The 23,643-nt window shown below is 38.3% G+C and overlaps 1 protein-coding gene across 1 annotated transcript; it reads right to left on the bottom strand.

The window, feature by feature from the left end:
* Positions 1 to 655: 655 nt before the first annotated feature.
* LOC138973275 (uncharacterized) lies at positions 656 to 14,111 on the bottom strand. Its single transcript, XM_070345996.1, has 5 exons — positions 14,013 to 14,111; positions 10,886 to 11,011; positions 10,218 to 10,433; positions 9,315 to 9,415; positions 656 to 6,115 (listed from the first exon to the last, which is right to left on the bottom strand). The coding sequence occupies exons 2-4, from the start codon at positions 10,914 to 10,916 to the stop codon at positions 9,336 to 9,338; spliced, it is 327 nt and encodes a 108-aa protein (XP_070202097.1). The 5' UTR covers positions 10,917 to 11,011; positions 14,013 to 14,111; the 3' UTR covers positions 656 to 6,115; positions 9,315 to 9,335.
* Between the last annotated feature and the right edge of the window lie 9,532 nt (positions 14,112 to 23,643).

The following is a 23,643-nucleotide window of genomic DNA, read 5'->3' on the forward strand; positions in this document are numbered from 1 at the left end:
TGGGTATGTGACCAAGTGGGGGTGTGGTTTTATCCCCTATACAAGCTTAGCAAGATCTGAGATGAGGACCCGAACTGTTAACGGAGAAGGAGTGTGCCTTTAAGGCGAAAAGCCTTGCTATATAGTACACTGAAACTCAACTGTATTCAATTTTCTGGCGTAAATAAACCAATTAATATCTTGTGGTCTTGGAAATCCGCTCGAATGCATGAATGTTTTTTCTTCAATGTTAAGTTAAGCTAAAGCAAAATGAAAAACAACAACTAAACTTCAAATCATATATCTGTGTTTTTAATTTCCATCTTTCGTACACGAACGCACCCACACAGGTACTAGGTACACAAACACACACCCACACACTCCCACACACACACACCCACACACACACACATACACACACACACACAATCACACACACACACACACACACACACACACACACACACACACACACACACACACACACACATTAACTAAATGTAAAAAGTACATCGCAGCGCATGTCACTTCATGCTTTTGCATGCGGTGCGCTGCTTACACAGAGATATAATAACAAAAGGGTAAATGTGTGTGTGTGAGAAAGAAAAACAGAGACAGTGAGACAAAGAGAGAGACAGAGTGAGAGGAAACATCAATACAAAAGAAAGAAATCACACAAGTGCAAGTAGCGTTTTTATTTATTTTAAGAATTTTATCCCAACCTGAGCACAACGACGGAATACAATTTTGTAAGACAAAGATTTTGATTGCATATTGTGATATTCAAAAGCAGACACAGATTTGCAAAGTCGTAATTATTGCTTTTTTTTATTTTTCATAAACATTGGTTTTGTTTTTGTCTGAAACAAATGTTGAAAAGGGATTCAGAACATGATCATGATCGTATGTATTCGTTGTCATGGAAACAGCCATGCAAACTTATCTCTAAAAGGCAGATACAAAATAGTGATTCTCATGTCACAGTATTGCTCATACAACAGCTCTCTTTTCAATATTTCCAGCGCTGTCAGCTGTGATTTTGGACTCTATGTTTATGTTCACAAGGTGTTAAGGATCTTTACTAACTTGTATAGGATAAATATGTATTCTCCAGCACATACAATTATATAACTGAATCTGTAACGAAGAAAGAGCTGAAGCATGAAAAGAAATAAGCTCAGAATACATTTCGATAAAACTACATTTTTTAAGAAAAAAAATCGTTGAAAAGAAAGACGCCCTTCTCTGAAGTTCCGTCGTTTCGGAATAGTAATGTCAGACCAGTACACCAAACGTACAATAACCTGTCGACATTTTACATGTATGGCCTTTTTTGAAACTGGCAAAATGTTGGCCTTTTAATCTAATGCAGCATGAATTTGTTTTCTGTAGGTATATCCTCCCAATCTAAGTCACAAGATCGAACGATGCTCCAATAAACCTGCTTCATTATATAAGAGGTTGGGTCAATACATGCAGTTACCCAAAAATAATATTTAAGAAAAATGAAGGTGTTTTGTAAAACAGACTTCTTTTGTCCGAATATGGCCATTCCCCAAAACCCTTAAGGGGGTCATGGTTTGGGGCAAATATCCACTAGTGTTACTGACCTTTAAACAATCATCACAGTTATTTCAACGTGTCTTATCACAAATCGATCACCCTGTCGAGGTCAAGTAAATGTACAATTTGAGCTCAAACGCTAAACAAGAAGCCATTTGTCAAACCATTTTACACACACTTAGCGCTGGAAGTCCACAAAATGGGGCGCTGGCCAGAGAGCAAATTTTACTCGCCAAACCAACCATTTATTTTAGCAACTTTACTCGCCTTTGGCGAGTGGATTAACATTTCTACTCACCATTTACATGTTTCTACTCGCCATGGCGAGTAAAATACTCGCCACATTCAGGTCTGTGTCACACTAACTATAACTATACAGTTAACAGACACTAAGTTGCACAGTATTTCAAGAGAAGGCATATCAGATGGCGCCGTGTTAAAATGCTTTGATGTACATGCAGTCTGGCTTCTCATATATCTTTTGTTTTGAAGCACAACATTGTGGCGCGTTGTATCATAACAAGGAAGAGAAAAATGCAAGCAAAATTCAACTAAAGAATGTATTTTTATTTATTTATCTATTTAAACATATTAGTTCACTGATAAAGTTTGTTGATTTAAAAATGTACACATTTGACTGAGAAAAGAAAAGACCTATGAAGAAGGTTTGCTCCAAGCCACGCACACACACACAAAATAAAAATAAAAATAAAAATAAAAAAAATAATAAGGCAAAAAATAATTGTAGTAGCAAACCTGCATGCTACTGAGGTTAAAAAAAACACACAAAAAACCCCACTAAAGAATGTACATGTATACACGCACCATGATCTTTCCATAACACAATCTACATTTTGATTTGTAATAATATGCACCAACACGTATAGTATACAACAAGCTCATAGTTAAATGAACACACAAAGTTAACCAGGCAAAGAACAACACGCGCACACAAACAGGTAAACAAAAATAACACACACACACACACATACACACACACACACACACACACACACACACACACACACACAATGGGGCACCTATGATAATCCTACCTGACCATAAAAACAACAGTTCTACTATCCAACATCACAACAGCAGATTTTGCCTTCCAACTCATGAACACAAAAGGCACCATTTTTATACCTTCACGTTTTAAAAGCAACATGATTAAAACTGTTAATCGTTGATGAACAGCAGTTACTTGTATAAGAAAGGCCTTACATGAGCAATTATTGGCAAAAGTACAACTGTACCTATTCTTCTTCTTCTTCTTCTTTGTTCATGGGCTTAGACTCCCACGTACAGTCGTGTTTTTGCACGAGTGGAATTTTACGTGCAACTGTACCTATGATCTTAGTAAAAAAAAAAGGTATCTTCTTTAAATTCCCACTCTACCTCTTGTAAACAGTTCCACTCGCTGTCCCAGATCTGGCAAGGCTTTAACATGGTATAAGAACATTCTACCACGTGGTCACATGCCACAAATTAACACCCTGACTGTTTGCTGTGGTAAGTTGGATACAAACAAAAATCAAAAAAGGCACCATGCATTGCTATTTGCTAAATCAATTCTTAAAGACTATTGTCCACTTTTGGTATGTGACCAAGTGGTTGGATGGTCTTATCCCACGTAAATGCCTGACTAGATCTGAGCTGGTGTGGGACTTTCAGTGTTTAAGGCCCATAATAGTGAGCAGTACCCACCCCTCGAAATAATGGTGTTTTTATATTTAGTCAAGTTTTGACTAAATATTTTAACATCGAGGGGGAATCGAAACGAGGGTCGTGGTGTATGTGTGTGCGTGTGTGCGTGCGTGCGTGCGTGTAGAGCGATTCAGACCAAACTACTGGACCGATCTTTATGAAATTTGACATGAGAGTTCCTGGTTATGATATCCCCGAACGTTTTTTTCATTTTTTGGATTAATGTCTTTGATGATGTCATATCCGGCTTTTCGTGGAAGTTGAGGCGGCACTGTCACGCCCTCATTTTTCAACCAAATTGGTTGCAATTTTGGTCAGGTAATCTTCGACAAAGCCCGGACTTCGGTATTGCATTTCAGCTTGGTGGCTTAAAAATTAATTAATGACTTTGGTCATTAAAAATCTGAAAATTGTAAAAAAAAATAAAAATTTATAAAACGATCCAAATTTACGTTTATCTTATTTTCCATTATTTGCTGATTCCAAAAACATATAAATATGTTATATTCGGATTAAAAACAAGCTCTGAAAATTAAATATATAAAAATTATTATCAAAATTAAATTGTCCAAATCAATTTAAAAACACTTTCATCTTATTTCTTGTCGGTTCCTGATTCCAAAAACATATAGATATGATATGTTTGGATTAAAAACACGCTCAGAAAGTTAAAACAAAGAGAGGTACAGAAAAGCGTGCTATCCTTCTTAGCGCAACTACTACCCCGCTCTTCTTGTCAATTTCACTGCCTTTGCCATGAGCGGTGGACTGACGATGCTACGAGTATACGGTCTTGCTGAAAAATGGCATTGCGTTCAGTTTCATTCTGTGAGTTCGACAGCTACTTCACTAAATATTGTATTTTCGCCTTACGCGACTTGTTTTTACCTGTTCAAGGAAACGAGGGGGGAAAAACACACACAAAATGTTTACAAAGTTTTGACAAAGCATAACTAGAAGAAAATCAAAAATGAAAAGGATTTGGTCAAATGACTTGTTGATTGACATCAAAGTAGTGTTCCCTTTGATGTGCATGGAAAGGTGCAGCATAATATTTTGGATTATCTTCCGGTGCCTTTATAGCGTCCTGAACTCAGGACTCAGGAATGTTTTATGTCAGGCCATCGACAATAAATAGGAGAATCCACCATGACAAAAAAAATTAGAAAAACATTTCGGCACACAGGGAATCTTTTATATTGTGTCAACCATAACATGTGTATATCAGGCACCCCTCCATGCGCTTGTACAAGTTGCATGTTCCCTGTATTGATTCCCAATCACACGAACACATGCAGACTGATAGTGATTATCAAATGTGTAACTATACAAACACAGACTCGTACACACATCGTTGAATGTGTGCAAAAAAGAAATAATATATTTTCATCTAATAAAAATACTTTGTTGTCCTTTACAGGAACGTAATATAACTATAGAATACCAACATTGTTTACCAAAAATAACTTCTTTTCGTTTTTTTTGCATTAGAAATAAGGACGGCTTAACAATCGTCCTGGACATAGATGGAATGTTTAAGCCAATGACAGCATCACTTTGGCTTTGACCAAACATTGGAGTGCACACAGACAACAGAACTTTCAAAGAAAACAAACTACGAGGGAACATAGCTTACCTTAATAAATGCAACAACAATTTTAAGCTGGAATATATCATGTTTTATCTAAAAAAAATCCATCTGACCTTCTCTGTCCAGGGCAATAGAACATAATTCTAAGCTTGTTATTAGATTTATTATGTGACAAAATAAACTAAAAGTTGATCACGTTTTAATACTGAAACGTATAAAAGAAAGCCTGAAACGATGTTAAAAAAAACATCCGATGATTGTGACTCAACAAAAAATACTATGTCATTCACGTCAGTCACAGACTAAAATCAAAACATAACAATGCCCACATAAACATTGTGTTGTGACAATTGGCGTGGGAAAAATCGTCCAAATAAGTAACGCTCCTAGCTTATCTTTAAGTTCAAAAAAGAGCAAAAAACTAAAACCCTAAATGAATTCATGTCTTGTCTGCTGGTTTGCACATGGTAAACAAAATACCCCCAAATCAAAACATTGCTTGTATGATTATCCACCCTTCAGAAATGAACGATGGCGAGAACCTATTTCAGTCGATATTGTGCTTGCTTTGTAATCAGCCGATTGCTATCGGTGTGAGTTTGAATTAAGCCAGGTACGGCGGAGATGTGTCGGTATGTTTCAGAGTCTGTACCTTCAGTGCAGACTTCAACCAGACTTCATCATACCACTGACGCGTGCAAATGTAAATAAAAGACATATGCACGCGTCAAAAATCCCAAGTTTCCAACGAAAAATAAAGTACTTTGAAACAGATTGTCTCCCTTTAGCTAGTCCCCAAAGAGTGATCGTCGTTTAGATCAGAACATTTTGTCTCCCCCAACACGAAAATATTCTTCCAGTCTACGCCTAAATATAAGTAAATGAAAGTGACATGATATAGTGTTTATGTCAGTTCAAAGGTTGCTAACGGGAGAAATAAAAAAAAAGGAATGGTTAAGCCCTTATTTATAAGATGTTATGTGAACACAGCGTTAATAAGCGTGATTAAGGAAATGATCAGATATGTAATGTTTGCATGTTTCTATGAGAATCAGTCTTCATAGAAGGCTTGTTCATTGACAGCATCTCTTTTCCAAAATTGCAAATAACTAACATGCAACACACAAAGTCCACTTTCTACTTTTGTGTCTCTCTATAATCTCATATCAACATACACATTATGCAGAATGAAATAAATGGAAACAATAACAAAGTATTAATGTAGCAGTTCGTTTGAGGTTGCGAGGGGCCAGGGGTTGATTTGCTGGTAAGGCACTGTAGACAGAAAGAAAGACGAACGACTTTTACAATCCTGCTAACATAAAGACGTTGTATATGTTACAGTACATTCTCAAAACCAGGAAATTTGCGAAATCCCTGAAAATGTCAGTAAAATTGTAAATGTCCTGTTTCACTGAGTGATTTCACAAATTTTCCAAACATTCTAGGAAATTTGCAAATTTCCTGATTTTGAGGGGCAGGAAATTTGCAACTTTACTGAAACACATTTGAAAGAAAACAAGTGCTTTGTTGGTTGCTTGTGAACCATTTAATGATTCTGGTTTCCTTATATTAATGCAAGTTAGACACTCATATTTCTCTCTCTCCTTTTCTCCCTCTCTCCCTAATGCTGTCATGTTTCATAAAATTGTTAACATAAAATCTAAACGAGTACATTAAAAGGTACATTATGACACTCATATCTCTCTCTTATTCTGTCATGTTTCATAGAATTGTTAAAAAGATGTTCCAGATGTCAGGAAACACCTTTCAAAGGGCTTAGATGAGTAGATTGTACTGTTTTATCTTTGCTGATAGCCTAATATAAATGTGTCAATGATATTTGACGGTGGAATAGATTGTACTGCTACGTCGTTGCTAATAGTCGGATGGACATGTGTCAGTATTTGATTGTGAACTAGGTTGTGTTTCTGCATGTTTGCAGAAGACCTGATGGAAATGTGTCATTGTTATTTCATTTTGTAACCACTGTGTGTATATGTATGCATTTTGTTAAGGGACGCACACTTTTGTTTAATTAATAAAGTTTCTATTTTGTTACAAGACAGGGAAACTTTCTTTGTCTGGGGGTGAGGGTGGGGTATATGTACAATGCACACACATTTTCATTTCTGGAAATGTACACTACTATAGCTTTATTATGTTTATGTGTGTGCGCGAATTGTGAAAAAAAGAACATATGGGGTGAAGGGGTGAATAAGCATCTTTGAGTCAAAGGGAGGGGTATGTTTAGTTAGGTTGTGCTTAGTTTGGTTATGGTTTGGTGTTTGGTTCAAAATATATCTGGTACCATCACTCTAGCCTCACCTAGACCTCATATGATACTGATTAAACCAGCAATATGGTAAACATCATTTTTATTTATTTTTTTCTTCTTGTTAGTGTGAAGAAGCAAATGTTGTGTGAAATGCTGGTGCATGAACAACGACAATGACAATACATATTTTTGTTTATATTTAGTCAAGTTTTGACCAATATGTTTTAACATTGACGGGGAATCGAGATGAGTGTGTGGTGTTTGTTTGTGTGTAAGTCTTTTTTAAAATCTCTTTTTCGGCTATTCTAAGAAAAATAATGTCCTACCTACCTTGATTATGCTTCTACTTCATCTTTCGACAAGAATGGTTGAAAACTATACATTTAGTACAAACATTTGCTATATCCTGTCTTAGTTTTCTCGAATGTCCCGTGCTGTGCACGGGTTACTGCTAGTCTTGTTATACTCCGACTTTGGGATTAAACTATATGTTTTATTTGCCTCACGTTGTCTGAATAGTTATGTGGTGAACTTCAGTTTAACATTGGCATTGGCTGTGGCACATCCTGTTGGGCAAACTATCAGCAAAATGAACCAAATGCGGACTGAACTGCAAAGTCTTTGTAGTTCAGGTGTGAGCTGTTTTCACATGAGTTTTTATGATCCCAACACCATAAACTTATGTTCTTATGATTTCTTTTCACTTTCTATTCATGTGGCTGGCGTGACGGTTTGGTAGTGTGTCGGACCCAAACGTTTTTCACTGTTCAGTAAATTTGTCAAAACATGGCATGCTCATTTCAGGAAAATTGCAAATTTCCTAGAATTGTTAGAAAATTTGTGAAATCCCTGAGTGAAACATGTGTGTGTGTGTGTGTGTGTGTGTGTGTGTGTGTGTGTGTGTGTGTGTGTGTGTGTGTGTGTGTGTGTGTGTGTGTGTGTGTGTGTGTGTGTGTGTGTGTGTGTGTGAATAGAATAGAATAGAATAGAATAGAATAGAATAGAATATATTTTATTGTCGGAACCAAATTGGTTATTGACACAAAGAGCGATTAAAACAATCTGAAATGTGTGTGTTTGTGTGTGTGTGTGTGTGCGCGCGTGTGCGCGCACATGCGAACATTATAGAAAGGAAGTTCATCTTTCGCACTTGGATTACATAAGTGAAACAAAGGAAGGAAGTCTTTGATCTTTGAAAATATAAATAAATGACGTCTCAGTTGATGTGTTAAGCCAGCTAAAGCCATATTAATCTATGTACTACATAACTAAATGCGTTCAGTTTAATTCCGTTTTTAGCCGGACAGATTGACTAAATGTTATGACATTGCTATCTTCTTGGTTCCTTTACCAAATGCGTACTCGTATCGTTTGTCAGAGTAAGAAAACGTCAAACTAATCAGATAATAAATAATAACAGCAAACATTCAAAGGCCAACAGAAATCAAGGATTGAAAGCACAAAGGGATACACATTTTTTGGTGCACATAATGTTAGGGCCCCCCCCCAATAAAAAAAAAGGGGACAAAATCAACGACATACTGGTTTCATCATGCGTGGGAAGTACACAAGAAAAATTCTAAAACCGCGATTGGCAGACTGCAATACAGACGACAAATTAAATTATTGTCAGCCTTTTTTGGTTGAACGCATACATATACGTTCTTAAAAACGGCAGCTTTTGCTACAAATGGAAAATCATTGCAACATGACTGCTTTCACGATCCGTTTACGGTATAAGAGAAAAACAAAATAAAGAAGACACAGAAATACAAACAGAACGAAAAGAAAGGGGTACCGCTAAAACATGAGAATTAACAGACTATCGCATTTAGTCACCAACAACAACAAAAACTATCATTAACCTCTCTCTCTCTACTTTGGTCCAAATTAGCCGGTAATAGTACCGTTATTATTAATATGCTGAATGTTGGTAAATGATAACAGACATTCCCTACGGCTCATGCTGATATCCAGTTTTGCAACATGTCCGTTTAACACTTGCTAACAGTCAGCATAATAGAAATAACTAACAATAGCTAACAACTCACTCACTCTCTCTCTCTGTCTCTCTCTGTCTCTCTGTCTCTCTGTCTCTCTCTCTCTCTCTAGCTCTGTCTCTCTCTCTCTCTGTCTCTCTCTCTCTGTCTCTCTCTCTTTCTCTCTCTCTCGCCATATTTATTCATATTAGTTCACCTTTTCGTAGACGTCCATTGATCACAAAGATGTAATCCTGAAAAGCACAATCACTCCTGCAACAATGGCAAGGATGCTGATGTTCAGTACGGGCACGAATCCTGCAACTCACAAATTGCATGCACGGTATTAAGTCTTTTGGACTACCTGGAACAATGGAAGTACTTATTTCAATATAATACATAACAAGGGCAGTACTTGACTCCCTTTTTGCCATGTCGATTTTGCTTTAAACGTTCGTGCTATACACGCTTACCTATTAAAGGGTCAAACAAACTGACTGTATTGGATGGCTGAACCTTTGACTCTGCATCTACAACACGTTCTAGTCAAGTGCACAGACGTACAGGAAAATCGAGACAAACATTACAGCTCAGAATGTTAAAGATTGTAACACTCCCCTCCACTGACCCCCTCCCCACGTACACCACCTTCATTCTAACATCATCGGCAAAGTCCTCCGTAGTCCCTTCTCTCCCCCCCCCCCCCCCCTCTGTATTGTTTTATTGTACTAAATTCAATCTGAAAGCAAACTGAAGCATTTGCATGGAATTGAACACATTTCAAACTGCACAAATCAACACTGACGCATGTTAAGGTACACACACACAAACACACACACACACATATATATACACACACACACACACACACAAACACACACACACACATACACTCACATACACACACATACACACACACACACTCACACACACACCCATACACTCACATACACACACACACAAACACACACACTCACACACACACACACACACACACATACATTCACTTACACACACACACACACATACACACACACACACACACACACACACACACACACACACACACACACACACACACACACCGAACCAAGTACAAAGTTAATTCCACAATGTGCACCTGCATTGCATGGCACGCTCTCTTTGGCGTTGGTCGTGCTGATTTTGACAACGTATTGCCCGTCTTTGAAGGACCTTTCAGGGTTGGTCACAATGACGGTAGTTCCTTTGGACGAGTGCGTAACGTTTACGACATATCCTTTCTGTGCAAAGCCGCACACAAGACGTCGATCCCCTGACGTTACATTTGACCCCGAACAAATCACCACCGTGTCATCTGAGACAAAAATACGAACAATAAATGGACAGTTGCATCCCCTGAAGGCACAATCCTTCTTTCCATTTCAGTCGATGTGTCTTACCATATCAGATCTGGTCAGGTGGTTACATTGAAATTGCCCTCCCTTTTCTTTGTTCCATACCAAAAATCAACAACCCTTATGATGCTTAATATATAAGTAAGGATTTTCTTATCAACTTCTTCATGTATATCAAAAGTCAATTGCGTCAATATGCTAAATAGATTGATCAAAGGATACCAAATTTGTATTGGATGCAGTTAGGCTGGTGATTATTGCAATATTTTCAAGTTGAGGGATTGTACAACGATAGACCTCACTATACAATTAATTGTAAACACAAAAACTACCGTGTAAACTTAGAAAGGACACAGACTTGTATCGGTCCTGTTAAGCCATACTGTTGAAAGGACGTTAAAAAAAAACCAACCTAGCTTTTTTAATAACTCCAGGTGTTCCATTGCTTCTGTGGAGGTTGTATTGACGCCAATTGTTAGTTTTGTAAGATCTTTCGAGATCTGGCACCTTGTGCAATCGCTGATCTGCGGATCTGCATCTGAAAAAAATATAAGAAGAAAGCTTAATACGCTTCATCAAAGCTTTTAGATGAGTATTGACAAGATCAAGCAGAAACAACACAAACACTTAAAGCAAGGCAAGGCAAGGCAAGGCGAAGGATTTTAATCAAGAAACCTCACTGGGGTAATTAAAAAGAAAGAAACAAGTCGCGTAAGGCGAAATTACTACATTTGGTCAAGCTGTGGAACTCACAGAATGAAACTGACCGCACTGCATTTTTTCACAATGACCGTAGTTCGCCGCTAGTGCAAAAGGCAGTGAAAGTGACGAGCCTGTTCAGCCCGGTAGCGGTTGCGCTGTGCTGCATAGCACGCTTTACTGTACCTCTCTTCGTGTTAACTTTCTGAGCGTGTTTTTAATCCAAACATATCAAATCTATATGTTTTTGGAATCACGAACCGACAAGGAATAAGAAATTGTTGATCATAATTTTTATATTTTTAATTTTCAGGGCTTGTTTTTAATCCGAATATAACATATTTATATGTCTACAAATTGTTTTTCTTTGTTTTGGAAAACAAAAGATGGAACTTAATCACATTAAGCTTATTGCGACACTAAAGAAAAAACATAATAAATGCATCACCAATATCGCCATTGATACACTTTACACACTCTTTCTGTAATACATTCCTAAAACTTTCCTTTCTGAATAGGTGGCTTATGATTTAGCATTCTAAAAAGGAAAGTAATGATCCCAAATGGTGTGGTAATACCTTCAAATATGTTTCGAACATATGACTGAAATTTAAATCAGAAAACCACATCTGCACATACTGGTCTTTTAAACACTAACATTTTTAACTTAAACCATTTGCTGGAGCAGTTCAGACTCCACTGGTTTATCCACATTCCACTTAAGCCACGTTTTTGTTAGCAAATTGACTCATCAATCACTAACTGTGATTGTAAATTGCTATCAAATGAATTATGCTTCTGTTTACACACATGACCCAGCTTTTTAAAACCAGGAGAAGGGTTTTCTTATACTTTAAAGCATAGAGATTGCCATATGAACTGAAACAAGTCCCGTAAGGCGAAATTACTACATTTAGTCAAGCTGTCGAACTCACAGAATAAAACTGAACGCACTGCATTTTTTCACCAAGACCGCATACTCGCAGTTTCGTCAGTCCACCGCTCGTGGCAAAGGCAGTGAAATCGACAAGCCAGAATAGTGCGGTAATGGTCGCGCCGAGCGGGATAGCACGCTTTTCTGTACCTCTCTTCGTTTTAACTTTCTGAGTGTGTTTTTAATCCAAACATATCATATCTATATGTTTTTTGGAATCAGGAACCGACAAGGAATAAGATGAAATTGTTTTTAAATCTATTTCGGACATTTTATTTTAATCATAATTTTTATATTTTTAATTTTCAGAGCTTGTTTTTAATCCGAATATAACATATTTATAGGTTTTTGGAATCAGAAAATTATGAAAAATAAGATGAACATACTTTTGGATCGTTTTGTAAAAAAACAAATTTTAATTACAATTTTCAGATTTTTAATGACCAAAGTCATTAATTAATTTTCAAGCCTCCAAGCTAAAATGCAATACCAAAGTCCGGCCTTCGTCGAAGATTGCTGGGCCAAAATTTCAATCAATTTTATTGAAAAATGAGGGTGTGACAGTGCCGCCTCAACTTTTACAAAAAGCCGGATATTACGTCATCAAAGACATTTATCCAAAAAATGAGAAAAACGCCTGGGGATATCATACCCAGAAACTCTCATGTAAAATTTCATAAAGATCGGTCCAGTAGTTTACTCTGAATCGCTCTACACACACACACACACACACACACACACACACACACACACACACACACACACACACACACACACACACACACACACACACACACACACACACACACACACACACACACACACCACGACCCTCGTCTCGATTCCCCCTCTATGTTAAAACATTTAGTCAAAACTTGACTAAATGTAAAAAGGAGCCTAAACTTGCATTGGTCACATTAGTTATTGGGACGATTAAAAACAAATGTTCACGAGTTTTCATTATTAACAAGCTGGCTAACAAGTCACATTTTAATGACTTTTTAATTTTCAGGACTCATGTCCTCATATGTTTAGCCCATGGCAGTATAGTGCACCTCCACCACTATAATGCATGTGTATTGCAACATCTTTTCAAAGAGTGGATGCTAATGATATGTGACAGCAACTATCATTCTGTCTGAAGACCAAATATGCCATTTTGAAGGTGGGTGTTTTTATTTAAAATGGGGATCATATAGCCAAATAAATCACATCAAAAGCAAAATGTTCATAACTTTGGTAGATCAATATAAACAACAATCAAAATAACAGAGTTTACCAATATCTTCTGATTCCAACAATTATTTCTACTCTTGGTAAGCGTGTCCGGTATAACTCGATCGCTTGTCAATCAATCAATATGAGGCTTATATCGCGCGTATTCCGTGGGTACAGTTCTAAGCGCAGGGATTTATTGTTTTATTTTTATTTTATGTCATTTATATCGCGCACATATTCAAGGCGCAGGGATTTATTTATGCCGTGTGAGATGGAATTTTTTTACACAATACATCACGCATTCACATCGGCCAGCAGATCGCAGCCATTTCGGCGCATATCCTACTTTTCACGGCCTATTGCGGCCAAGTCACACGGGTATTTCGGTGGACATTTTTATCTATGCTTATACAATTTTGCCAGGAAAGACCCTTTTGTCAATCGTGGGATCTTTAACGTGCACACCCCAATGTAGTGTACACGAAAGGACCTCGGTTTTTCGTCTCATCCGAAAGACTAGCACTTGAACCCACCACCTAGGTTAGGAAAGGGGGGAGAAAATTGCTAACGCCCTGACCCAGGGTGGAACTCGCAACCTCTCGCTTCCGAGTGCAAGTGCGTTACCACTCGGCCACCCAGTCCTGTTACTGAGAACAACCCGATTACATGCAGTTATTTTATAACTTACCTGTCCATTGTATTCCAGTTACAAGGATGATAATAAACACCCGGGATACCTGGAAAAATAGAAAATGATCAGTTAAACCAGCCACTCTAATGAGATGTGTGTGTGGTTATGTGTGTGTGTGTTTGTGTGTGTGTGTGTGTGTGTGTGTGTGTGGTGTTGTGTTGTGTTGTGTTGTGTTGTGTTGTGTTGTGTTGTGTTGTGTTGTGTTGTGTTGTGTTGTGTTGTGTTGTGTTGTGTTGTGTGTGTGTGTGTGTGTGTGTGTGTGTGTGTGTGTGTGTGTGTGTGTGTGTGTGTGTGTGTGTGTGTGTGTGTGTGTGTGTGTTGTGAGTGTGTGTGTTGAGGAACCTGTTCCGACAGATATGACACTTCTTTTGAACCCAGCCATGTTAATAAGGGGGTCAGTGGACCAATACAAATCATAGGAGGAGCAAAGACGTTTCAAGACGTTTCAATGAGGCATGAGATCCCCTTCCCTATACTACTGACCTCTATACTTTTAAAAGCTAATCCGCATCTCTCACTTAAGCAGGTCGACTGGGCAAGCTTAAGCATGTTCGTAGATGTGTGCTCAAAAAAACCTTTTTTTATTTGTTCCTAGGCACCCTGATTATTAAAAGACACATATTAACCAGTTTACAGAAGTGTGTGATGATTTGGCTTTGTTTCTATGTTGATTGAGTGGTAGAAGCTGAAGGCTACAGCCTTATGTTTGCATCAGTGTCATGTGTAGATTCTCTCTTCTTGGACTGGTACACCTGTTTTAAAGCCAACTGTAGATTATGTAACTCCGCAGAAAAACATAACTGTTATCAGGAAGGCAGGCAGACAAATCCCTATCAAGCTGAAGACTTCTGACAGCGGATGCAGCCACTTTGTCTTCAGCTTTCGACCCATCAATGTAGATTCACTGGTGCGCAGGCAATTGAGCAGAGGACTGGTTAACATGCTACTGAACAATTAAGTCGTTTGTCTCTGGTTTCCTGTGCTTGGTCAAATCAATCCAAAAAGACAACTGGGTTTGGTAAGTTCCATGGCAGGGTATCAGACAACCAGCTTTTGCAATCATGTTGCAGTTTCATATCGGAATCGACAATGTGGGGACAATCCCAGATGAGAGAGGTGCAGTTTGTACGCTTCTCAGAAAATTATATGCACTGCTGTTTAAACATGTATTGATAGGCTGGGTCAGTAGGCATGGCTTTCAGCTTTCAGATGTACTTTAGGTCAACTTTATATGTCACGGTCTCAAGTAGGGTTCCTTGTCCCCCACATAATTATAAGAAATGTATACGATATGTCATAAATACACTCAGACAAAATTGCAGAACTTGATGAAGTACTGTGTTAGGAGACAGTAGGCTTTGCCTGAGCAGGGTGAACCAGGAGAGAAGCTGCTATGGTTAATAGCCATCACACATGAGGAATTGTTTACTCTTTAAGTTCACAACACGCTAGCGCAACAACCACCAAGCTGCCGCAATTACATTACAACATCCCATAGACTGCTCAGCGAGTATCCAGCTCAGACCGAGTCAAGACCCTTAACAAATAATTGTGACAGTGGAAAACTTCAAGAACTACTTGGACGAAATAAAATTTAAACTACACGACCAACAGAAAACGGAATATGACCACAGGTGCCACCCTCTGCACGGTGTAAAATGCATCAATACCGTACAACACACATTTGACTTCATTTGTTCAATATCTTAATCTCTTTTCTTGATTATTTGCATATTTCTTAACCAACGTTTATAATATCTACTAAAGAGACAAAACAATAAACAAACAACCAACCAACAAACTGCTAAAAATTCCTAGCACGAGAACTGTTGACGCATTTGGAAGATAAGTAAATAGTGAACACACTTCAATTCCGGCGTAATGCCCCGTTTTATCTGGCTCAGAAATCCATACTTAAGTCTTCACATTGGAGGGGAACCCATAAATTCGTGTTTGTGTTCAACATCACTTAACACCTTATGTACTAATAAATAATAACAAAAACGTATGTGTTTGAATATATTGAGACCACACTTGCTTATGTTTGTTTTCTCCAAAATAATACTGAGATACACGGATTGCAAACAAAGCAAACAAACATCTAAGCTCCTTGTTTCGTTCCCTTGAGACTCGAAATACAAAAGCTGTGGTAAAAGTAAATGAGACTAAGATTTTGAAAACAAAATTAAAGTAACAAGTGTGAAATGACATGAACTTAAGAGAGCCTTCTTCGCGTTTACTGTGATAGACCCATACAAAACCAGGTTTCAAAACGAGCCAACCATGTATACTCGTAAATAAAACAAACTTGAGTCGGTCCCGCGCTTAGCTGAAGAGGTGGAAGGGACATTGAAAAACAACAACCAAATCAAAGGGGGTTAACTAATTGGAGGCCTACAAACCCTACCCTTCCTAACCAGTTGATCTTTATAAGCACTGGTGCTTCAACCTGTTGATGAGATTGTAAAAGACCCTGACAAGAGTGATGCCAAATGGATACACCTTGGAATAAGGCTACTCCAGAACATCTTTGTCCGCAGAACAAGTTTCTCCATAGTTCACAGCAATAATCGATGATAAAAGTTTCATTTCAATGAGAAATTATTTTTAGGGACTTTTGTCTCGTGCGTTCTTTTTGTTCCGACGTTCACTCACTCTATTGCTTGGCAGACTTCATTTTGACATGGGTCTTTGGTCATCAATACCAAGCATCATATCATGCAACACCCAAAAGTCTCGATATAGAAGATGTCGGCACACCCTTGTCGCAACTACGATAGTAGAAATCACGAACGAAACTCACGAACCGCGCATCCTGAACAAAGACTACCGTTAATGTGCCTATATGTAACATAAAACACTGCTTTTGTGAAACGTATCCTTAAAAAAAACAATAGATTGCGAACATGCAGACAATTACCTGAAGCATGACAGTGTCGGCCATCTTCTTTCAAAACAAACGTATCACCTGACCCGTGTTGCACGATCACTCTTTTCGGATAGAGAACGCTTTGTGCGTCGTAACTGTTAATCTGAGCATTAGCCATATCCATATGCAAAATAATGAAATAAACATTAGGAAATGCCGACATTTTCTATCAGTTCAATTAAAAACAATCGCTAGAACTTGCATTTACGGGATCCAGTATCTCACAAACTGGACTTTCCTATTTTTCACCCAACAGTCAGCTTGCCTTCTTTGCTCAGTCGTGAAATGCACTACAGATCATGAGGTCGCTGGTTCGAGGCTTGCAAATGTCAGTACGTTTTTCTTTTTTCTTTAAAAAGATTATCGCATCTATATTTTACTGCTCATAGAACTGGCATTTATAGAGAGATGATCGTGATGATATCCGTTGTTTTAACTTTCTTGGTGTGTGTATGTGTGTGTGTTAATTTGTTGACAAATTCACAATAGAGTATAACAATTTCTTCAGTGGTAATTGCGTGAAAAGTTTGATATAAATGAGTGCGTTAACCCTAGTCAGTTTACTTTTACTGGACTAAGCAATCCTTGGACTGACAAAAAACTAGTATTTTAATGTTCTGTTACTTTTAAGTACTTTTCGAATGGGAAGAGAATATGCATTCTTTACTGCAAAAATGGACAGAGGGTAGGGGTAGTAAAAGCATCACATTTCAAAATGTTGTGCGTTATGGGGTGTACAGTGTATTTCTTTTTACTGTGGCTAAGAGGAATACCTGAAATTGGCATCAAACACAATTTCATAACACTGTAACCACTTTAACACTTTGATTTATGTTTCTTTGTGTTTCATGCCAGATAATGAGTTTGAACAATGGGTTTATATGTGTTTTTTTCTTCTGAATCAACAAGTAAAATCATTATGTTTTATGTTCTATTTTGTTTCTCTAATTCTCTTTTTCAGTTTCGGATCATCTCATTATCGTACTTTTTTAATTGGAAGAGATAATGCACTCTTTTCTGTTAAAATTGGAAGGGGACGTGGGAAGTTAAGTATCACAGTTGAAGATTTTGCGCGTTAAGGGGTGTATCTTTTTTAACGGTTGTTAAGTTGGATAATTCAACTTGGTATCTAACACAATGTCTGAACACTGTAACCACTCTAACACTTTTCATTATTTTATGTTTGTCTGTGCTACATGCTTTTTTTCGTCACGATATAACCTTCGTGGTTGAAAACGACGTTAAACACAAAATAAAGAAAGAAACATGCTTTTTTTTAATTCACAAGTAAAATCACTATGTTTTATGTTCTATTTTGTTTCATTTTTTCTCTTCTTCTGTTCTAATCATCTGATTGTCATTGTGTATGCATATTCACAATATAATCTTACAATTAATTTCTTCAGTAGTTTGTTTGTTTGTTTGTTTGTTTGTTTCTTTGCTTAACGCCCAGCCGACCACGAAAGGCCATATCAGGGCGGTGCTGCTTTGACATATAACGTGCGCCACACACAAGACAGAAGTCGCAGCACAGGCTTCATGTCTCACCCAGTCACATTATTCTGACACTGGACCAACCAGTCCTAGCACTAACCCCATAATGCCAGACGCCAGGCGGAGCAGCCACTAGATTGCCACTTTTTAAAGTCTTAGGTATGACCCGGCCGGGGTTCGAACACACGACCTCCCGATCACGGGGCGGACGCCTTACCACTAGGCCAACCGTGCCGGTTTCTTCAGTAGGGGTTGCATGAAAAAAATTGACACCTATGCTCTAACTTCATTTTTCAACTTAAAATTGTGCTCATTAAGCCCTTTTCTTTTTTGTTTTTTTCCTGAAAAATCAAACCTGACCTAACAGAAATCATGTATTGTAAAATAGCCTAACCACTTTGAAATATGGCCTCATGTGTATACTCCAGCCTAAAGAACTAACTGTGTTGGTACCTACGCCGTGTAACAGCAACCTGCAGCTGGAGCATTTGTTTTGTGGATTTGATGTTATTGGTGAATGTGAAGTCGTTGGTTTTGTGTCAAGATCAGTTATTCATTAAGGATTACTTCTCTTTCTTCGTCAGATTTTATGTTCGGACAAAATAGCGCTATATATATGCAAGAGGAAGTTCTAAATTATGATCCAAAGAAACAACCAGACAAAATGGACAAGCGACGCTGAGTGGTAATGAAGGCAGCCCTAATAGTGCAGTACTGAAAGGAATGGTCAAATACAGTCTAATCATTGACTTTATTTTACGAGTTATCTTTGCATAATTCACACATTTAACAAAACAAATCAAGACGGCCTCTTGATTTTTGTTTGTTCCTCTCCAAAGACTCGGGTGTAAATCTGTTGATATAATCTATTCAGCCAAATCATGTGACTGTAAATCAATTGAAGACGAAAAGCAACACGCTTTGAAAAGATTCTTACTCTATGATGTAGTTCAGTTTTCACCATCAAGCCTGTGTTTATTCGTAAAAGATGCAGGATAAATTACTTGATAGCAAATTTGACAAGGAAGTCTTACACATTACAACAAAGTCTTGATCGGCAAATGTTATACATTGAAAGCATAACAAAATGACAAAAAAGCAGTGTCTTCTTACCTTTTACATTGCTCCAGCAAGACTCACTGGTCACGTATTGCACAACCAGGTTTGAATCACTGTTGTCAAGTACATTGGAGTAATTCATCTCTGTGTCGTTTTTCAACAGGATGCTCAATGTAACTTTAGCTGTGTGTATTTGTCAACAACATACGCTAGTCCCTAGTGCAACACGTCTTGTGTAGACTTCCGTGAAATAGCAGCAGCTAATTTCACGTTACAATTATTCAGTCGGAGCTAATGATAATTTAATTTAACAGCAGAGTGAGTAAAACAAAAAGAAGTTCTGCAGCCGATATGTTACGCTATTTGTCAGGCATTGGTAGAGTCAACTTTTTTCTCATCGCAGTTTCACATTCGTCGATCATAATTATGTGATTGGTCTTTTGCAGGAGCTCGAATAAAATGCAAACAGTTGTTAAGCAAAAGATGCAGAAGTTTGTTTTGTTGTGATAGGACGAATAGTTCCCTAAACTTATAATGCAGAAATGTTCTCTTTAACTTTGACATCAACACTCCTGCATGACTCATGCCACAAAATCACAGTTGTTGTTAAGGTGTTGTGCTCTGTTTCTAGTGATACGCAGCACATATCTCATATTTTTCGTGGTCAGGTGAATAACGCTCTCAGAACCATTTTTGGATTGTACTGGAGTCAAACTAAAAAATGAAAAGGCATGCTGTAGACTACTGGAAGACACAAGTTTTTCTCGTCTGCATCCAAAAGCATTCAAGCAGAATTCATTCATTTGGATTTTCAGACTCTACATTTCTCACTTGCAGATCCGTCATTGTGTGCCAAGGAGAACTCAACGCGTGATGATGAAATGCTGTTTTCCAATAGCCAGTCTCAAATAGTATGTGAAGGAACTATAACATCTCACTGCTCACTGATCGCGTAACCCGTCGGGGTCGTAGGGGCACTGCCCTGACGAGCGTTGCACCAGCCGGTTGTGAGCGATGTGCTGGGTTGTCGCAAAGCTTTTCCCAGTTCATTCTGCGATGTTGTCTGTACATTTTTTCTTCTGTCTTCCCTGTCTCCTCTTCCCGCGCACTGTGCCCTGGAGGATATTTTTTTTTTTTTTTTTTTTGCCAAGCACATCCGTCTACAATTTATCATCATTCATCCATCAACATTTATAATAGATATGTACATGGCAAGTATACAAGACATATACAACATTAGGACATAACAGACAGACGGACATATAACATACCGTTCGCCTACAAGTAAGGCCGGAGCTTTCTTTCTTTCTTTCTTTCTTTATTTGGTGTTTAACGTCGTTTTCAACCATTCAAGCTTATATCACGACGGGGAAAGGGGGGAGATGGGATATGAGAAAGGGGGGAGTCTGTTCTTGTTACATGGCCATACCATCTCAGCTTCCTCTTCTTGACAGTTGTCAACAGGTCTTCATAGAGATCCACGTGCTGGGTGATGGTTCTGCGGATATCCTCGTTGGTATAGTGCTCTGTGTATGAGATGCCAAGGATTTTTCTTAAGCATCTCATTTTCACAGCTTGGAATTCTTCTTTTACAGACCAGCATGCGTACAGGAAGATCGAAAGAACCAGGGCACGGAGTAGTTTCAGTTTGGATGTGAGGCTGATGTTCTTGTCTCTCCAGATTGGCCTTAGTTTTGTCATTGCTGCTGCTGTTTGTGCAGTTCTTGCCAGAATTTGGGTCTTCGGTCCTTCTTCACTGATGGTATGGCCCCGTGGTACGTGAACCGCTCCACAGTTGCCGCTGTGCGCCGACTGTGATTTTCACCTTGATTGGCTCTTTATTGTTTGTCATCAGCTTTGTTTTTTCTGCGCTTATCTCCATCCCGTATTTGGTGGATGTTGCGTCCAGGGTGTTCACCGGGTTAACGAGTTCTTCTTCACTCCCAGCCAACCCGTCGATGTCGTCGGCGAACCAAAGGTTTGTGATGACCTGACCTCCGATGTTGACTGTGCCAGAGTGGTCTTCAAGAGCATCCTGCAACTATCATCACACACACAGTAACCGCGGTATGACAAGTCGTCATAGACACGTGTTTTCTTTCCAGTATTATTGGATATATCTTGGTTAATTTTGGGTGACAAGGAATTTCTAATGTTTTGAGCACCTTTTGTAGCCAATATTTTGCTTTAGCTGACAATTAAACACGGGGTCACAAGTGCACTATCACTGGTATGAGGCATATTTCCAGGCTGTGTTTCCATCATCGGTACCCATGTGACATTTATTTTCACTTATTTTCGTCGATCCTGTAGGACTCTTTATGTAAACAATCGGTCTTTGCGTTAGGGTTATGTGACACCAGTACAACGATGGTGCGGAACCTTTCGAAATCCATTACTGTTGTGTAATTCAGTCTCTTGACTCTGAAACAAAGGAAAAAAACATGTATGTTTAATAAAAGTTAAATGTAGTTAACATTGTGTGTGTGTGTGTGTGTGTGTGTGTGTGTGTGTATGTGTGTGTGTGTGTGTGTGTGTGTGTGTGTGTGTGTGTGTGTGTGTGTGTGTGTGTGAGAGAGATTCTGGTGCGTCTCCCGCCCGCCCCCCCCCCCTCTTATAAGTAGGCACATAAGCTTGATAGTTTCAGAGCAATCCACTGGGTCATTCCTGAGATACAGCTCTCTTGGATGTTGTATCTCTCAAAACGGACACAAAAACCTCCCTGCATTAGCAGGAATAGTGTAACACAAGAAATATACAAGATATAGCCATGCAAAATAACCTGTTCTAATACGATATTTAATCTAAGTTTTCGTCGAGTTTTTAACTGGTACCTTACGATTGGATAAAGGATGAATTTGAGGGTACCCTTATTTTAGTGGCAGTCCTCTGACCCCTGTTATAGAAATCTTTGATCCAAACAATGTGCCAGTTAAAAAACACTTTAACGGCATATACAGTTTGAATGTTATAAGACGGGAATGTCTGTTTTAGTCGGGGTACGAAAAATGTCGCAATAATTTTAAGTTGAAGCGACACGAAAAACTAACAACCAACAAGCCAGTCCCGGTAAATTCCTTTTGTTGAGTTCTGCGTATCACCATGCACCATGCGTTGCAACAACGACAAAGCACTGTTTTGTGTGTAGCTTTTGCAATCATGGAATGGCGCCGGAGCTCATTAAACTGTTTTGAACGTCTAGGATTTTCTACTCAACGCTTACTTTTTTTCTTCTTTTTATATTTAGTCAAGTTTTGACTAAATGTTTTAACATAGAGGGGGAATCGAGACGAGGGTCGTGGTGTATGTGTGTATGTGTGTGTGTGTGTATGTGTGTGTGTGTGTGTGTGTGTGTGTGTGTGTGTGTGTGTGTGTGTGTGTGTGTGTGTGTGTGTGTGTGTGTAGAGCGATTCAGAGTAATTACTGGACCGATTGTTATGAAATTTTACATGATAATTCCTGGAAATAATATCCCCAGAACTTTTTTTCATTTTTCGGTAAATGTGTTTGATGACGTCATATCCGGCTTTTTGTAAAACGTAAGGCAGCACTGTCACACCCTAATTTTTCAGTGACATTGATTGAAAGTTTGGCTAAGCAATCTTCAACAAAGGCCGGACTGTGGTATTGAATTTCAGCTTGGAGGCTTAAACATTAATCAATAACTTTGGTCATTAAAAATCTGAAAATTGCAATCAACATTTTTTTTATTAAACGATTCAAAAACAATTTTATCTAATTTTTTTATCATTTTCTGATTCCCAAAACATATAAATATGTTATATTCGGATTAAAATACACCAAAAGATCACTGCTGAAGTGAAAAGAATTGGGAGCGAGTGCTGCCAATCTAAAAATAGAAACGGGAACACTTACCGTCTCGAAGCAGTGACTATTTGCTGCCAATTTTCTTTGTTGCTTAAGGCTTCTGTGTCAAAATACGCTCAGAACTAGAAACAATATCACCATCTGAGTACAGCTAATCAACCTCAGGCTCAGATGAACATGCTTTGCTGAAATTTCAGTTTGCAAATATTCCTGACTGTCAATCGCGAAAGTTAGCTACAATGGCGAACAGAGCACAAGCGCACCAAAAATATATCAGGAAAACCATGGCCATAGCAAGCAAAGTATTGATCGTTTTAA

The sequence above is a fragment of the Littorina saxatilis genome, linkage group LG8, assembly GCF_037325665.1.
Source record: "Littorina saxatilis isolate snail1 linkage group LG8, US_GU_Lsax_2.0, whole genome shotgun sequence".
In the NCBI taxonomy this organism is placed as follows: domain Eukaryota; kingdom Metazoa; phylum Mollusca; class Gastropoda; order Littorinimorpha; family Littorinidae; genus Littorina; species Littorina saxatilis.

Excerpts from the sequence above, each read along its gene's own strand:
- LOC138973275 (XM_070345996.1), bottom strand. The coding sequence starts at position 10,916 with ATGGAACACCTGGAGTTATTAAAAAAGCTAG. Across the intron at positions 10,434-10,885 it reads GGAGTTATTAAAAAAGCTAG|ATGACACGGTGGTGATTTGT; the intron begins GTTGGTTTTTTT and ends TTTTTGTCTCAG. Across the intron at positions 9,416-10,217 it reads GAGCGTGCCATGCAATGCAG|GATTCGTGCCCGTACTGAAC; the intron begins GTGCACATTGTG and ends TGTGAGTTGCAG.